Source organism: Mastigoproctus giganteus, chromosome 6, assembly GCF_048544385.1.
Source record: "Mastigoproctus giganteus isolate SK-2022 chromosome 6, ASM4854438v1, whole genome shotgun sequence".
NCBI classification, from domain to species: domain Eukaryota; kingdom Metazoa; phylum Arthropoda; class Arachnida; order Uropygi; family Thelyphonidae; genus Mastigoproctus; species Mastigoproctus giganteus.
Genome location: NC_143580.1, coordinates 142007594 through 142026527, shown reverse-complemented (window position 1 = coordinate 142026527; position 18934 = coordinate 142007594). Strand labels below are relative to the sequence as shown.

Below are 18934 nucleotides of genomic sequence, written 5' to 3'. Positions count from 1 at the left end.
TTGCACTGCTCAATCAGCTTCAACTTCTCGAATATCTGCTACCAATTCCTTAAATGCTGATCTCCAGGTAATTCTCCAGTGGGGCAAAGACAACTTAGTTCATTTCAATCCTTCTAAAATTCAGTCTTGTCTTATATCTCACAAAAAGGATTCTTCTGCTCCTATGCTTATGTTTGGTGTCACTCCAATTTCTAGGCAAAATGATATATCTCTTTTGGAGATTACCCTGACTTCTCTCTTGGCACAAGCACATTACAAATATTGCTTCCTCTGCATCTAAAAAACTTGGTTTTCTCTTTCACTCTCTGCGTTACTTTTCTTCCAAACAGATATTCACTCTGTACAAATCGCAAATTCGCCCTGCCATGGAATATTGTTCCCACAACTGGGGTGGTGCCCCCAAAACCTCTCTCAGGCTTCTAGATTCCATTCAGAAGAGGGTAGTTAGGTTAATTAATGACTCCTCTCTAACAGAGTCTCTCCACTTGCTGCCTCATAGATATACTGTTTCTGCTGTATGCCTTTTCTACAGCTACTTTCGTGGGCACTGTTCTTCTGAATTGACTTCTATAATTCCCACTCTCTCTTTCAAAACAGTCCGAACACGTGCTGCCACCAGCCAGCATCCATTTACTGTCCAAATTCAAACTCACAGAACCAACTTTTCATCTTCCTCGTTTATTCATTCAACTGCCGTTTTCTGGAACAACCTTGCTTTATACGTATTTCCTGAAAATTACAGTCTACAGAAGTTAAAGTCTAATGTCAACAAATATCTTCTTTTGTCTTCTCAACCTCCAACCCAAGCACGGTACTAAGTACTATAGGTTCTAATACCTCTCGTGTTTGGGATTTTCATAAAAAAAAATAAAATAACATTTTTTTTTTTGCAGGGAATTGTAGTTGTTTATGTTGGCTTTGGAGTTAGGTTGCACATTGCTAACTCCTGTTCTGAGGTTTGCCGAAAGGTTCCCAGTCAGCTGTGGAGAATTTATTGACAATTTCCACTTCAAACAGATTTTTTCTGGCCCAGTTTACCTTTTGCCAGAGGGATTCCATTTCAAGGGACTAGAAGGGAACTGCATTTATTCTAGGTTGTTTTTTTCCTCATGGTGGAATTACATTAAGACATAGATAATTTTTTTGCAGTGAATTCCAGTTGTTTTTGCTGGCTTAGGAGTTAGGTTACACTTTGCTAACTCCTGTTCTGAGGTTTGTCGAAAGGTTCTCAGTCAGCTTCTTGCTATGTCAAAGTGTGTGTGTTGGGGGGAGGCCTCCAATCGACAGATAAGGTTAACAGTTATTGCTCTGTGATCAGATGTGGTCCAAGATTCTCGGACATGCCAGTTAGTTATTTCTCATAATAACTGCAGTTGAATACACCAACCGTATGTAACCAAAATTTTATTAAAAGAAAATAAAAATAAAACAGGAAAAAAAAATTTGATGTAAAAGTAAAATACACTGACAGCTGTAGAGTTAAAAGCGATAAAGATAAAATTAAAATACATAAAATTCAAATATACATAAAATATTACAAATTGAAGTGATAAAACAATACCATAGCTTTCAAAGGTGACTACCTCCTTTATCGACAGTGGAACTTTACTGTCATGGCACATCCTTAAGTAGCATCAGCAGGATCATGGCTAGCATCACGTGTTACTATAAGAGCGTGGGAATTATTCTCCATGCATACACGGAGACTGGAAATGGCTTGAGAGCATGCCAAGTGGAACCGTTCATCCCATTCAAAAATTAGTCTCAAAGGGGGAGCGAATACGGACCCCTTATTTCTGTTGATGGTATTATGTTCTGAAGAACAAATCTGCAACCTCTTGAGCCATTTCCAGTTCCAGTACTTATGCAATCAACAATGACAGCATCGCTTGGAGATTTGATGGTTCTCTTCCCAAAACTGCTCAGCCACAGCAGATTTCCCATATATTCTGGGATCTCTATTGCTCCAGTATGTTTCCCCTTATGATCTTTAAACCTGTGTTCTGTTTCTTCAACATAACACTTCCCACAATCCCGACATTTGACTCATATACAATTCCTCGATGGGTACAGGTTCTTTTACCTTTCACATGACTGTGTGCAGTCTCTACCCTGGTATCTGCACAGAGTGCGTCTGGAAATCTGTAATATTCTAGAGATCCATTCTGTTAAGCCTTTCTCTGCCCATGTTCAACTTCTCGAATATGTTTGTCCAAAATCTGGGGGTAGCCGCATTTTTGGAGATTTGCTGTGACCTGTTTAATCTCTTCCAGTCTATCCTTGGAGGTGCTGCAGTGTGACTCAGCCCTGTCCTATAGGGTCCTAATTACACTTTTTATGAGTGTTGGCTTGTGCCATGCTGTAATGCTTATACTGACCCCTGGCACATGGTTTCCTATACACTCCAGTTTTTACTCTGGCGCTATCCCAACAAACCAACACATCAAAAAAAAGGGGTGTACTATCTGTTTCTGCCTCCAAGGTAAACTGAATGTAAGGGGGGGAAAGCCATTGAGGAAGTTGTGAACATCGTCCTCTCCTCCCCTCTGTATAATAGTGAACATGTTGTCGACATACCCATGCACGCATGGGGATGGAGGCAGAGCAGATCCATTAAAAATTCTAGACTCCTGCTCTTCCATGGCTAAGTTGGCTACAATAGCACTAATGTTGTGCTATTTCTAATTAATGCTATCATTGGATGGGCAGATAACAAAGAAATAATAATTGCTGGATTTCAATTGGTCTGATTGAAATACAGATCTAAGAATTTTTTGTTTTTCATGTGGTTAAATAAATCATAGTCAAAAAATACTGATTTTACATAGCCTTTTTTGAGAGAAAAGTAATGTATAGTACATGTGGAAGAAGAAAAACAAAAAGTTTCATACAGTCACTTTGTCAAAGTCCCAGTGTCAAGCATCTTTAACAATACAACCCTTTCCACAAGTAGGTGTGTGTACTTGTGTATGGCAACCCTCTGGGATACTTAATTTTCTTTAAGGCACATATGAACAAATATAAATAGATAAAAGTAGGTGTTATCAGTGGCATTTGTAAACAATATCTAAAAAGTTTGGGAACTATTACAAATCATGAAATCCAAGAACTGACTAATCCATCACTTATTAATATGCAAGTTTCTAATCTTGTTCACCAAATTAGGCAATTTGATGTTTTGTTCACCAAATTAGTAATTATACAATTCAATTCAGTGACCTAACAAAAATCTTGATGACATTTGAGTGTTCTAAAATCTTTTATGGTGTTGAAATCCACAGTCATCTTTAATATACTGCTTAGCCTAATATTGTAATGGAAGACAGTTCTTAGACTGCCTTCCATTACAATATAATGGTTTCATCTCTTGTCATTCATTTAGAGAGGTATGAGTTTGAATTCCATTGGATACTGAAGGAGTTCTTAAAGACTTCCTAAATCAGGATTTGTAGTTAGCAGTGTCAGGTGGAGGATGGGATTTTTCAGCCTGCATGACACATAAATTAGTTTTTAAGCACACATAGGTAGATGTATTGCATTGGTGTAGTATGACAATAACAACTGAGCTAAATTTGGCAATTCTTCATTAGTTTGTTGGGTTCTCATTTTTCTAAACACAGCCAGAATACGTATGGTGCCACTTAATGGACTGCCGGATTTGGGAAGTTTTGCTGTATAATTAATATTTATGAAGATTATTCTAGTCATTAACAGTTTATTTAAGAAATTTTCCTTTTTCAGATTAGCATAGCAAATTGTATAATAAGCAGTATTATGTGTATTGAAGAGTTCTAATTGAAGAGTAGTTAATTGTGCATGATATTTTAAAATAACATTAGATACCTATTCTCCATTTTTAAAATAATTATGATGTTTTGTCTTGTAAAGGTTTGGGAGATGATAATTCAAATATAAATACTGCAGAAGATGAAAGGAAGGAAGTTTTTGTTAAGACTGATAACCTTTCCGAGAAGAGAGAAGCCGAAAAGATGAAAGATAAAATTTCTACACTGAAGGAAAAAAGGAAGATAGTAGAGAAATTAAGGTTCTACTTTTGAAACAAGATTTAAGATTTATTAGTAGATTTTTTAATGCATTTTTTTTTATTAATTAGCTAATCTATGTCGATATTTAGTGCAATTTCATCATTATTACATAAATATATAATTTTAAGAGATGAAGTTGAATTTTAAACAAACTGAGGTTTGTATGTTAAGATCTCATAATTATATCTCATATTGTGAAATCTTTCACAAGTGCCTTCCTGTGACACTTCGAATAAGTGTCATTAGAGAAGTCTGCTGTTACTTATTCTCACTTGGCACCATTTTGAAGGTATTTTGCCTCATCGGTGGGCAGGTAGGTACCCAGAGGTATAAGAGCTGACAACATAATTAATAAAAGGGGGATTATTACAAATGTAAATTTTATTGATTATATACTAAACCAGGCCTGGGCAAACTCTTTGGCTGAAGGGCCACATTAGGAATTCGAAAAGAAGGTGGGCCGCACGTAAAATACTATTTTTAGATATATATTATTTGTTATTATGAAGAAGAAATATAACAAAAAAAAAAATTATCCTCTAACAACCAAGAATTTAATGAGATGAATGGAACTGTTTTACATCTTTTAACATATTTTTAATTTCGGGTGTTAATTTTGTAGTTGAGATTCTTAAAACTGCTTGTAAATGTTCATCGGTGGTGCTTGATCGTAAAGAATTTTTATTTAGATTCATGATGGAAAATGTTTGTTCACATATGTAGGTTGATCCAAAAATAACCAACATTTTTCAGGCAAAATCTTTAAGTTCGTCGAATTTGTCCGAATTAAGAGTATTATAAAATTTACAGATTTCCTCATGACGGTGCAATTCCCTTAAATTGGTATCACACTGCAGATCTATAATCTGAAGTTGTAGTTCACTCGGTGCACTATCAGTTTCTATTGAAAATGGGTCGCGCACTATTTCCAAACCTGTCTCGATTTTTCAGAAGTCGCCAAACTTCGTGAAAAGTCGTCATTCAAAGCGTTGATAATTTCACAATATTTTTCAAATTTATTTTCTGGAATCTTCAGCAACTTCATGGTTGGAAAGTGGTCTACCTTGTTAATCAATAAATGTCGAAGGAACAACTGGAGTTTTAATTGAAATCCATTCAAACTTTTTACCATATCATGGGCGTATAATATTTTCCATTGTAACACGGTGTTGAAAGTATTTAAGTGTGTCACGATGTCCAGGGTAAATGCAAAATCACATCCAGTTATTATCAGTTAATTCGGGAAAGTCCATAATATTTTTCAGTTTTAAAAATAGAATGATGTCATCTTTAAGATCCCATACTCGCCGAAGAACTTTTCCTAAGCTATGCCATCGAATTTGGCTATGATAAGGAATTTGTGTATACTTGGATTCAATATCTTGAAGAAAATTAACGAATTGTCTGTGTTTCAGGCCCCTCGATCGTATTAAATTTACTAGTTTAATAATACAAGATGTGACATGTTCAACTTTTAACACATTTTAACATAATACTTGTTGTTGTATAATACAATGAATTGTAATTAAATTATAATCAGGATAATTTTCTTTAATGCTCCAACATTTTTACCTGTCAAACTTGGTTCTCCATCAGTTGTTACGCTTACCATTTTGTTCTATTGTAAATTATATCTTGTTAAGCATTTTTTCAGCTTTTTCAAATATATCAGCTCCTGTTGTTTGGTCTTTAAGAGATTCCATTGAAAGAGGCTCTTCAATAATTTCAAAATTAATGGTACATTCACGTATGAAAATTAATAACTGTGCAGTATTCTTTTGGTCATTACTTTCGTTGAGAGCTATCAAGTACCATGTTATGGATTCTAATACTGATAATAATTGCTCATTCAAATTTGTATTGATACATTCAATTCTTCTTACTACGGTTCGCTGAGATAAACTTATATTCTCAAATTTGTGTTTAATGTCAGGACATATAATTCCACAGCTTCAGTCATATATTCTTTACTACTATAGTCTCCATCAGAAAAAAGGCTTGTTGCTTTTTGCAATTATATGAGAAATAACAAAACTTGCCTCTACAGTAGCTTCTTGTTCCTTAGTTAGCTGCGTAAACACATTTTGTTGTCTAGATAAATTTTGAATCAATCCATCAGCAGTTTTCTTTCTTGCTTCTGGAGTTAAATTGGCACCATATACGAACTGTTTAGTAGTGGAATGTCTTTTAATATTGTACTCTTTCAGCACTGAGACACTCCCGGCAGATGAGACAAATAGTCTTGTTATTTATGTTAGCAAAAAAAAAAAATTTTGTGTTCCACTCTTTATTGAAGACATGATGCCCTTGTTGAATTTTTCATTTTTTATTCATTTTTAAAAGGGCGTAAATATTATTTTTATAGCTACTGGCACCAAGATGATAACCGAAGATAACGCAAAAAAACTAACTGCGGGATGACCGTCAGAGAAAACAGATTGGAACTGCGGCCAGTCAACAGTCCTATCCTATTACTCCACCACCGCAGCAAAGCCATTGTCGTCATCACCGGTCATCTGTTACCGTAGTTTCACACAGTTAGTTTATAATCGCAAATTATACCATTATAAAAGCGCCCGTTGGCTCCCTCTGGTTTGCACACAATTTCTAATTCTATCTCAATTTGAACAATACGGAGATGATAAAACAATTTACAAGTCAACAAATTCTATAATGTATTACATATACAAATTTGTTTTTCAAAAAGGCATCGCAGAAGGCATAAAATAAGTAAACTTTTTTCAAAAATACAATTAAAGCTCGTGGGCCTGTACTAAACTCTATAAAATTTGGCATCCTTGGGATTGATGGGTGCTTGATTTTAAAATTTTACAGATTTTGGAGAGAGAGAGAGATACTTAATGGTTGAGCAGTTTTGGAGAATCGCATTCCACTGAATGTTGAGTACAGTGGATTCTGGTTATTTGGGACACATCGGGATAGTGCATTTTGGCCCGGTTAAGCTGCTGCCCCAATTATGCAAAGTTTTACATAAATAGTTAAAAACACAGTGTACCCTTGCATTACGATTGATTCTCTGTACGATCAAATCACATCACAATGGACTCACCATAGTAAAGTATGTTCACTGTACGATATGTAGTAAGCACCAGTCATTGTGATCACATTTGTGAATTGAATTTTAATTCTATTAAACAGCAATTCTAATAAGCGAAAATAGGAGGAATATTATCCACAGGCTATAAAAGTAAGGATATATTAAGCACAAATTTACACTTATCAATTAAAAATTAAATGATTCGTGAAAATTGGAAGAATATTTTCCACAGATTAGCAAGATAAAAATAAATTTACACTTATGTGCATAGCTTAATTAATATGTACACACAAACTAGTTGATATTTCTGTTCACTGACATTTGGGGGGGGTTAAAATTTTAAACAGTAAAAAAGATAAGCAATCAATGACAAAGAACACAGCACACACATATTGCAACTAACACGATATGCACAGGTGAGAACGGAGTAACAAGTTACGATGCTTAAAAAATATGAATGAAGAGAAAATTTGTTTTTTATATAATTGAAGATTTCATGGAAGGGGAAACATTTCACCATAATAATGTAAACCCACAGAACTCCAGGTGTCGGTATTATCACAAATTCAATAAGATCAAGTTTACTATCTGTTTATAATAGATTGCACTAATAGAAAAGCCCAATAAACCGGAAACTGCTAATTGTTTTTATGGTTGTGATCTCCAGAAATCCGATCGGACCATGTTGTATGGTCGGAGACACTCGTAGGGTAATCTCGAGTGCTGCAGTCTTCTGCACTGATTAAATGGCATGTTGTCCCAATCAAGCGAAGAAAACCCTGGCTATTTTCTTGATTAGGTTCTGGTCTTTAAGATTTGTCCCAAATAAACATCTGCTCCGATTAACCGATGGCCCACCAGTTAATCGGGGCAGTGCACATTATTAATGTAGTGCTAATTAATACTGTATTAACAATCGAACTTATTTAATTTGTAAACATTTATTTTATATGAATATCTTGTCTTGTCATCTGTTTCATCCTTTCAGCAATGGTGCAGCACCTCACAGATGCCTCTCAAAAATAACATTCCTGTATTAGCTGTTACTTGATTAAAATTCTGAAATTTTTTTCTACTTTTGTAAATAAGTTAAGACTTTTACTGCAGTAGTTTCTGAAGTGATTTGCTTACAATTTTCATATAGAAATTTGGCACAAGAACCTGTCAGGCACCCTGCCACTGTTTTTGCAACTGTTTGAAGAATGGCATTGTACTGGACAATTGCTGATGCTGAATTTGTATAAAACTTCAGGTTACTTGTTTTTCCTCCCTCACTAGTTGCTTTCACTAGTTAGTTTTGAAAGATTTATTATTGTTTTCACAGCATGAATATGATAATAATATGCAGTAGTTTCTGAAGTGATTTGCGTACAATTTTCATATAGAAATTTGGCACAAGAACCTGTCAGGCACCTTGCCACTGTTTTTGCAACTGTTTGAAGAATGGCATTGTACTGGACAATTGCTGATGCTGAATTTGTATAAAACTTCAGGTTACTTGTTTTTCCTCCCTCACTAGTTGCTTTCACTAGTTAGTTTTGAAAGATTTATTATTGTTTTCACAGCATGAATATGATAATATGAAACCCAGTATTCTTTCAAAATGGCTGTGTATGTAGAAAGTGTATGTAGTTTCAAATATTGAGAAAAATCCATTGAGAAATGATGAAATATTGAGTGTTCAAACAGAATTTAAAAAAATCTCAAAAACGTTTTCAAAATATTAAAAAGAAAATGGTCAACTTTTTGCTATAAATGGGGGTGCAACCCACTGCTTGGTTAATCCTCACAGCAGAACAAACTTTCATTTGTAATGTGTTGCCCTAGTATTGCACTTTTAACAGATAGCAGTAATTAAATTAAACTTTGAAAGCTCTGTATTGTATACTGCATAACATTTCACATCGAACAAGTTCTTTACAGCTGTTTTGTTTGCATATTGTTACTAGAGACCACTGCTATCTAATAAGGGACCAGTTAGTTCTAAAAACAGGCTATCATAGGCAACCCTCACCAATTTAAGCAAGTGGCCAATTAATCTTTTGTAGAGCTATCTCTTTGAAGGTAGTATAATACCAGGACAACCCTTTGCAAAGGCAAATTTGTTCTGTGAGAATTGAGACCATTGTAATATCCATTCAGTTTAAATCCAACTGGCTGCAAAAAACAGATTAAAGACCCAGTAGTTCTGCAACCATCTTATAAAGAAAGAAACAATTTTTCATAGATTCTTAGACATGCAATTGTTGTATGAGTGCTGGATTATTTTATTAATATTTCCAGTTTGTAAAATTTCAATTTTTTTTTTTTTTTTTTTTTCCCCTTTGGAAAATGTTACCATTGGCATTAGTATTAGTAGAAGCATATGATGCAAGAAAGCAAGCTTATATAGCATCAGCCAAAAAAAGAACGTCCCATTTCACCCACCCATTCACTCCAAAAGTTTGGGTAGCTCTGCCTTGAATTTATTTAAGCTGTCAACTTCCACAACGACAGATGGAAGCTTGTTCCAGCAATCAACCACCTGCTGGCTAAATGCAAATTTCCACACATCTGTTCTACAACTGTCTTTCTTCAATTTCAATTTATGTCCCCTCAGGTTCTTAATCTGAGCAAGTGGAAGTATCCCGTCAGCATCGAGCCTGCTCAAACCATTAAAGGCCTTATACACCTCGATCGGATCACCTTGCAGGTGACTAGTCTCCAGATGCCGCAACTTGCAGAACTTAAGCCTTTCTTCATAAGTGCACCACTTTGTTCCCTTCACCAGTCTTGTTGCACTTCTCTGTACTCATTCTAGAACTCTACATTGTTCCTAAAATGAGGCCTCCAGACCTGTATACAGTACTCAAGGTGTGGCCTGACCATTGCCTTATACAAGTGGATAATCACCTCCTTATCTCTGCTTGCAAAATTCCTGTATATCATTGACAAGACCTCAACCTACTCTGGCAGCCTGCCTGCACTGCTCAGAAAACTTCCTGTCTGATTGCACAATTACCCCCCCCAACTCTTTCATTCTCCACTACCCTGGGTGTAACACCAACTGGGCGGTGGCCCAGTTGGTGTTACAACTGTACCACCAAGAAATGTACTAACTGGGCGGTGGCCCAGTTGATACATTTCTCTGGGGGTTACTGCTACCTGTATGCAGTGCATTGCATTTGTCAATATTAAACTTTAGTTGCCACCTCTCAGTCCCTGTGCTCAACTTTTCTAGATCCTGTTGATGTAGCATACTGTCATTAACAACCCTCTGAACCTTCATATCTGCAAACTTGGACATTAAGCCTGAATATACCTTCATCAGTATCATTGATAAATACAGAAAATAACAATGGGCCCAACACAGAACCCTCAGGGACTCCACTAATAACATTAGTCCACAAAGAGCAGTTTCCGCTGATTACCATTCTCTGGCTTCTCCCACTCAGCCATCCCTTTATCAATAGCAGCAACTTGCCTTTAATGCCATACTGCTCCAATATCTACCGTAGTGTTCCATTTGCAACAATATCAAAAGCTTTCCTAAAATCCAAGTATATGATATCAAAGTTATTTTTTGCATCCAGTTCCTTTGTGACCACATTATAGTATTCAATCAAATTGGTCAGACAAGACTTCCTCGTAACAAACCCATGCCGTGTCTGAACTATAACTGCGTCCTTGTCTAGATGATCTTGTAGTGCTTCTTTAACCAGTGATTCCATTATTTTCCTTGGAACAGAAGGTATATTAACAGACCATTAAACACACATTAAACATTAACCAGTAATACCTGTTAGTTTAACAGGTGTGTAATTACTTGTGTCACCCATTGATCCCCTTTGTGAATTGGGGATACATTAGCATCTCCAGTGCGTGGGGATCTCCCCTGAGTCCAAGGATGCTTTCATTATCATGGCTAAGGGTTTGCTTACTTATACACCTCTTTAATATGACTGGATAGATTCCATTTACCCCAGATGTTTTATATTTAACTTCAGCAATTTCTCCTCCACTTTGCTCTCAGTTATTAAAAAATCATTTAAATCCCGGTTAGTGTTTGATAAGCTTCTGGCCTCCACTTCCCTACAGAATTCCTCATGTGTGAATGTAGATGCAAAATACTCATTCAGTTTGTCAGCTACCTGAGCAGAATCATCAACAATCGAGCCATCCATACCAGTGGACCAACCTGATTCATCCCCTTCCTTCTAGAGTTTAAATAAGTAAAGAAGTCTTTACTGTTTTTCTTTGCATCCTTTCCCAAAGATTTCTCATAATCTGCCCTTGCTTGCCAAACCTCCTTTGTGACTTGATTACAGGCAATCTTACATCTACCATAGGCATCTGTCTCTCCTGATAATTTATATGCGTCCCATGCATTTTTCTTCTCTGCCACAAGTCTCATTAGTTCATCTGACATCCATTTAGGCCTAAACCTTGAACAATATTTCTTAGTTGGGACAAAAAGCCTAGTAGCTTCAAAATTACTCTTTGAATGTTTCCCATTTAGAATTTGCTGTTGGTAACATCATCAGTTGGTCCCACTATAGAATTTAAAAATTGTCCGAGGCTGCTATGGCCAACTTTATGAAAGCAAAAATTGTTCCCTTTACCCCTGATGTTGTTACAGCTTTGAGTAAATCCCACATCAGTACATTGTGGTCACTGCCACCTAGTGGTTTCTTTCTCTGCAGATTCTTAATGCATGAGTAATCACTGTTGATAATCAGATCAAGAGTTTTACTCCCTCTGGTTGCCCCTCGAACATGCTGCTGTAGAAAACAATCATCCAATAAATCCATAAAAGCGTTGCTAGAGTGCGAGGCCAACCACAAGTTCCAGTCATTATCTGGGATGTTAAAATCCCCCATTACAAGACCATCTGATTTACTGGCCCACTCTATTTTCTGTGTACAGTTTTGTTCATTGTACTGATCAGAGTCATTAGGCCTATAACACACTCCTACTCTCAGTCTTGCTTTCCCAGTGCTTACATCACACCAAACTGTCTCAACATTGCACTATCCACCCATATCAACTGGATGCACTTCCTTAGATTTTGTGTTTCTTAACTAACAGCAAACCCCCCCCCCCTCCTCAATTTCTATCCTGTTTATCTTTACTGTATACATTGTACTCCCCAAATTCCAATTCTGGATTTCTTATATCTGTGACACCATCTCTGTGATATCCCAACAATATCTGTCTTTGAAGTTTTTACCAACACTCAAATTCATCATATTTATTTAGTAAACTCCAAGCATTGGTGTACACCTAAATATATATGCACCTGTTCTTATTCTTAGCTAGCCTAACAAAGTCCATGTATTAACTTGTTCTGCAATGAAGCACAGCAGTTTTTAAAAAAAAAAACCCATTACCTTGTTTTCCAGACTGCTTCTCATTCCAGTAGAAGCAGTGCAAGAATCACTTTCACCTCTGTATCTGGCTCCTGTTAGTCTGTGAATCTCCCCAAGCTATCAGTTTTCCAACCCGTCTACCACTGCCTTAATAGCATCAGCAAATATTCTTGCACCCTTTATATTTAAGTGTATCCCATTCCTTGAGGAGCACTCTCCTGTTAACAAGCACAGACCACTCTTACAAAAATTCTATCCCCATGAGCCTTGCACAATCTCTCCAGGACCGAATTGATTGATAAGGATGAGCTGGATTTTAACAGAGTTTGCTGTAAAACATTAAGTGCTGTAATATTATATTGGCTTTGTGCAGATTTTCTATATGAGTTTAACATCCACATAATACGATGTACGTTTCCAATTGGAAGTTTTCTTCTGATATACTGCGTGGCCCATTTAGATTTGATACGTCTGTTCACCGCTGAATACAAGGTTGCTAATAGGGCTACTTGCTGTCTGATGATAGAACCCCCATTAGGGTTTTGAAAGTTGTTTCAAGTTTTTAATGGATTTTCCCAAATAGGTGATGTTACCTGAATAAAAACAATATTAGTCTAGGTTGACTACACAGGCAGTTAGTTTTTTATAGGTTGAAAGACTAAAGACAAGATTAGCAATGGTAGACAGGTTTAAAAAAAGGAACTTCTTGCAAAATATACTGTTCAGATTATGAATGAGAGTGAGGTAGTAGTAGTAATGGAGGCATGTGAGGCAAGAAAGCAAGTGTATGAGCTTATGCAGCATCGGCCAAAAAAAAGCCAATTTCACACATCCATTCCCTCTAAAAGTTTGTCCAGTTCCTCCTCGAATTTACTTAAGCTGTCAACTTCCACAATGACAGATGGAAGTTTATTCCAGCAATTAATCACCTGCTGGCTAAAGACAAATTTCTGCACATCTATTCTGCAACTGTCTTTCCTCAGTTTGAATTTATGCCCTCTCAGGTTTGTAATCTGATCAAGCAGACAAATCCCATCAGAATTCAATGTGCTCAACCCATTCAAGGCCTTATACACCTCAATCAGATCACCTCACAAGTGCGTAGTCTGCAGCCACTGCAATTTGCAGAATTTAACCCTCTTGGTAAGAGGATCCTTTCATTCTCCTCACCAATCTTGTTGCCCTTCTCTGTACATGCTCAAGCATCTCAACATCCTTCCTAAAATGTGGCCTCCAGACCTGTATGCAGTACTCAAAGCATGGCCTGACCATTGCCTTATACAAAGGGATAACACCTCCTTTTCCCTACTAGCGTAATTCCTGTATAATGTTCTAGGTTCTCTTATAGTGGTAGACTGACGTTTTGTGTTGTGGACTGAGAAGAGAAGTTTAGAATCCAGATGTAACTGTCAAACCACTTTCAGCAGTGATCCTGAGCTGCACTAATAGTTCTGGATCAGAGCTATGAGAGCACCAACGGGAGCTCAGTTGAATGTAGCAGCGATATCAAGGAAGTAGTGCAGATTCCTCTTTTAATTAATAATAACAAAAAAACATATTTTATCTATTAGCATTAGCATATGCACATGATGCAAGAAAGCAAACTTAAATAGCATCAGCCAAAAAAAAAAACACACACACTTTTCATTTCACCCATCCACTCACTCCAAATGTTTGTCTAGTTCTGCCTTGAATCTATTTAAGCTATCAACTTCTACAACGACAGATGGAAGTTTTTTCCACCAATCAACCACCTGCTCTGGCTAAAGGCAAACTTCCGCACATCTATCCTACAACTGTCTTTCCTCTATTTGAATTTATGCCCTCTCAGGCGATTATTCTGAGCAAGAGGAAGAATCCCATCAGCATTGAGCATGCTCAAACCATTCAAGGCTTTATACACCTCAATCAGATCACCTCGCAGGTGCCTAGTCTCTAGACACTGTAATTTGCGGCGCCTCCGTAGCCAGGTGGGAAGGAGCAGCAGTGCGTAGCACACGCTTCTTGATTAGACCGGGGTTCGAGCCCGTCACCACCAAATACGGAGGATGAGGAAAGGTCAGGGAATGACCACCGCATTTCCCGGAGCAATATGGCCTTAGTTGCTAATGCTCCTAAAAACCAAACAACTCTTGCAAACCATCTGCACTGCTCAGAAAACTTCATATCTGCCTGCACAATTACCCCCAGGTCCTTTTCACTCTCCACCACTATCGGTGTAGTACCACACAGTTGTTACCTTACTCTGGGGTTACTACGTGGTACTTTACATTTGTCAATGTTAAACTTCATTTGCCACCTCTCGGCCCACCTGCTCAACTTTTCCAGATCCTGTTGAGGCAACGTACTGTCATTAGTGTCATTAACAACCCTGCCGACCTTCATATCATCTGCAAACTTGACTATTAAGCCTGATATACCATCATTAATAAATACAGAAAACAACAATGGACCCAACACTGAACCCTTGGGGACTCCACTAATAACATTAATTCACGAAGAGCAGTGTCCATTGATTACCACTCTGTCTTCTCCCACTCAACCATCCCTGTATCCATAGCAGCAGTTTACCTCCAATTTCACACTTCTCCAATTTGTGCAGCAGTCTTCCATGTGGAACTGTATCAAAAGCCTTTCTAAGATCCAAATATATGATATCAAAATTATTCTATGCATCCAGTTTCTTTGTGACCACATCATAGTATCCAATCAAATTGGTCAGACAGGACTTCCCCTTAACAAACCCATGCTGTGTCTGAGCTATAACTGAAGTCTTGTCTAGATGATCCTGCAATGCTTCTTTAACCAGTGCCTCCATTAATTTCCCTGGAACAGAAGTTAAGCTAACAGGTCTGTAATTACCTGTCTCCCTTTGATCCTCCTTTGTGGATTGGGGTCATATTTGCGCATCTCCAGTCCATGGGTACCTCCCCTGAGTCCCTGGAAGCTCTCATAATTATGGCTAAGGGTTTGCTTACTTCCTTTGCTACCTCCTTTAATATAACTGGATAGATTCCATCCACCCCAGGTGCCTTTCTTATGTTTATCTTCACCAATTTCTCCTTCACTTTACTCTCAGTTATTACAAGATTATCTAGCTTACTGTCAGAGTTTAATACACCTCTGGCATTCCCCTCCCCGAATAACTCCTCATGTGTGAATGTAGATGCAAAATATTCATTTAGTTTGTTAGCTACTTGAGCAGGATCATCAACAGTTGAACCATCAATATCAAGTGGACTAATCTGATTCATCCCCTTCCTTCTAGAGTTTATATAAGTGAGAGTTTATATAAGAGTTCTAGTTTATTCTAGAGTTTTTTTTTGCCAAAGATTTCTCGTAATCTGCCTTTGTCTGACTAACCTCCTTTGTGACTTGGTTACAGACCAGCTTATATCTGTCATAGGCTTCCGTGTCACCTGTTAATTTATATGTATCCCATGCATTTTTCTTCTATGCCACATGTCTAATTAGTTCATCTGACATCCATTTAGGCCTAAATCTTGAACAATATTTTTTTAGTTGGTATGAAAAGCCTAGTAGCTTCCAAGATTAGTTCTTTGAATGCTTCCCATTTTGAATTTGCTGTTGGTAACATCATCAGTTGGTCCCACCATATAGAATTTAAATAGTGTCTCAGACCACTGTAGTCACCTTTATGAAAGCAAAAACCCTTCCCTTTACCCCTAATAGTAGTAGTAGTTACCTCTTTGAGTAAATCCCACTTCAGCACACTGCGATCACGGCCACTTAGTGGTTCCTTTATCTGCAGATTCTTAATGCATTAAGAATCATTACTGATAATCCGATCAAGAATATTACTCCCTCTAGTTGCCTCCTGAACATGCTGCTGTAGAAAACAGTCATCCAATAAACCCACAAAAGCCTTGCTAGTGTGCGAGTGACCAACCAAAAATTCCAGTCAATAACTGGAAATTAAAATCACCCATTATGAGACACTCCGATTTACTGGCCCACTCTGTTTCTCTGTACAGTTGTTTATTATACTCATCAGTCATTAAGCCTATAACACACTCCTACTCTCAATTTTGCCTTCCCAGTGCTTATGTCACACCAAACTGACTCGACACTGCACTGTCCAGCCATGTCGACTGGCTGTACTTCCTTGGATTTTATTTGTTTCTTAACCAGTAACATAACCCCTCCTCCCTTCCTGTACAGTTGTTTATTATACTCATCAGTCATTAAGCCTATAACACACTCCCACTCTCAATTTTGCTTTCCCAGTGCTTATGTCACACCAAACTGACTCGACACTGCACTGTCCAGCCATGTCAACTGGCTGTACTTTCTTGGATTTTATTTGTTTCTTAACCAATAGCATAACCCCTCCTCCCTTCCTATCCTGTCTCTATCTTTCCTGTACACATTGTATTCCCCAAATTCCAGTTCTGCATTCCTTATATCTGTGTTTTTCTGCCATTTTGTGTAAATTTTGTTAATGAGTTGAAGAAGGCCCATTTCAGGAAAAAGTGCTAAGATTCCATAATGAATTGATGCTGGTCTAATAGCAAAAATTTTCCTAAAAAGTGGTTTCAAGAGTTTTTGATTAAAAGCTTTAGTAAAGGAAAGCAAATAAAAATAGACCTGAAATCATTTGACTCCTGGGTTTTGCCTGCTTTGGGATAGGAGTATCTCTGTAGCATTTACAGTGTGGAGGTAAATAAGAATGAATGAGAGTTTGGTTTTAAAGATTTGTCAAGGATGTCTGGGAAGAAAAAGATATCAATTTTGAGGCAGCAGTTGGAGTTACTATTTGGTCCTGTTGCAAAGAAGTTTGGAAGAGAGATGATTAGTTATTTTATGTCATAAGATGAAATAGATTTCAGACAGCATGTCACAACATGAAGAGTCCTTGAACAGAATATGGGCATTGCATTGGTGGATGAGTTATGACAAAATCGAGTAACATAATCTCGTATCTCATAATGCCATATCTCAGCAGCTACAATAAAAACTGTAGTCATCAATCAAGTACATCAAGAAGAGCTTGATTCTTGTTCCAGAGGCTCCTACCATTTTGGAAGAATATGCTGACTTCACAGATTTGTACACACCGGATCATTACAAGTTCTGAGTGCTTGAAAGAAAGTGGTATGGACACACAACCACAAGATGGTTTGTTCACTGACATGAACAGGAATTAACCCTGAGGGCAGGCCATAGCCAGTACGGATGATATTGAAGGGTCCATCATGAGACTTTATTATCTCCCAATCGCCATTCCTTCTTGAACCAGCTTTCTTGCCTCATGGCTGTAGCTAAGTTGAGGCTGGTGAACAGAGCAGCCTCAACTTAGCTAGTTCCTGATAAATGTCCTGTCGAATATATGAAAATATTCATTAAAACACTATTATATATGTCACAGAAAAAACCTGAAATTCATCGCTACCAGTTCTTACTTGTTAAAACAAGAAGCTCCTAATGATTTAATGTAACTAGTTTTTACTATTAAGAACTAGAAGCCACAGCTCCTGGTATTTACTAATTTTTTAGTAAAACCTAGTTCCGTTGAAATTTCTGTTAGTAGAAACCACAGGAACACTGTAAAATATAATAGAGGGGAAGGTTAAATTTAGAACACCAAATTTGGCATGGATTCTGGTGAAAAATGTAATGTCCATATTGTTTAGTATGCACCATTTTTCACTTGAATCTGTCATGAATTTGATAGTTTAAACTAACCTGACTTTTTTTTCACTAATGAAATCAAAGGTGAGGTTTCCAGTCTGTCTGTTGTATTCCTGCCAGCTTTACTTGTGTGCAGAATGGCATTCACCCTAATGCAAAATTGTAGTGATTAGCAGCCAAGCAGTGCTAAGCAGGGGCAGAGTAAATCTATCATTTGCTGTCACAAAGATCCATGTGTGAGAGTCTAAAGTCTAACCTTCCCTGCTATTACATTTTAGCGTTCTTGTGGTTTCTTACTGCAATTTCAAAGGAACTAGTTTTTACTAAAAGGTACATGCTAAAAACCAATTTTTACTAAAAATGTCAGTAAGTATTAGGAGTTACACTTTGGATTCAGTTTTTACCAGCTGACTAAGTTGTTACTAGTTAAAACTAGTTTTGTCGAATGCTTTAGGACCTTCTTGTTTTTACTAGTAAGAACTCTAGTAATGGATTTTGGGTTTTTACTGTAACATCTGCAATAACATTTTTATGTTTATTACCTTTATTATAATAATATATTCAGGATTTAAAAGTAACAAACTAAATGTTTTAGAATAAGTATCATTTTACATTTAATAATCTTTGTTATAGTAAATTGCAATTTATTTTGCAATGTGGCCCATTGTAAATCTGTGATATTTATTTTCCAAAATCTTAAAAGCAGACAATAATCTTCTACTTCAAAGGACATGGCTGGGCAAAATTTAAAAATGTGAGCCTTTGAAGCCTCTACATGAAATGACAGTTTTTTCACATTTGACACATTGACAAAGTCATTTATTTTCCTT

The 18934-nt window shown here is 37.0% G+C and overlaps 1 protein-coding gene across 1 annotated transcript in view; it reads left to right on the top strand.

The window, feature by feature from the left end:
• The window catches only part of LOC150084627 (U4/U6.U5 tri-snRNP-associated protein 1), a 343250-nt gene that overhangs the window by 62069 nt on the left and 262247 nt on the right, over positions 1-18934 (top strand). The window contains exon 4 of the mRNA XM_090375366.1: positions 3889-4045. Coding sequence (XP_090231492.1) covers positions 3889-4045 — 157 coding nt within the window. The remainder of the gene's footprint in view (positions 1-3888; positions 4046-18934) is intronic.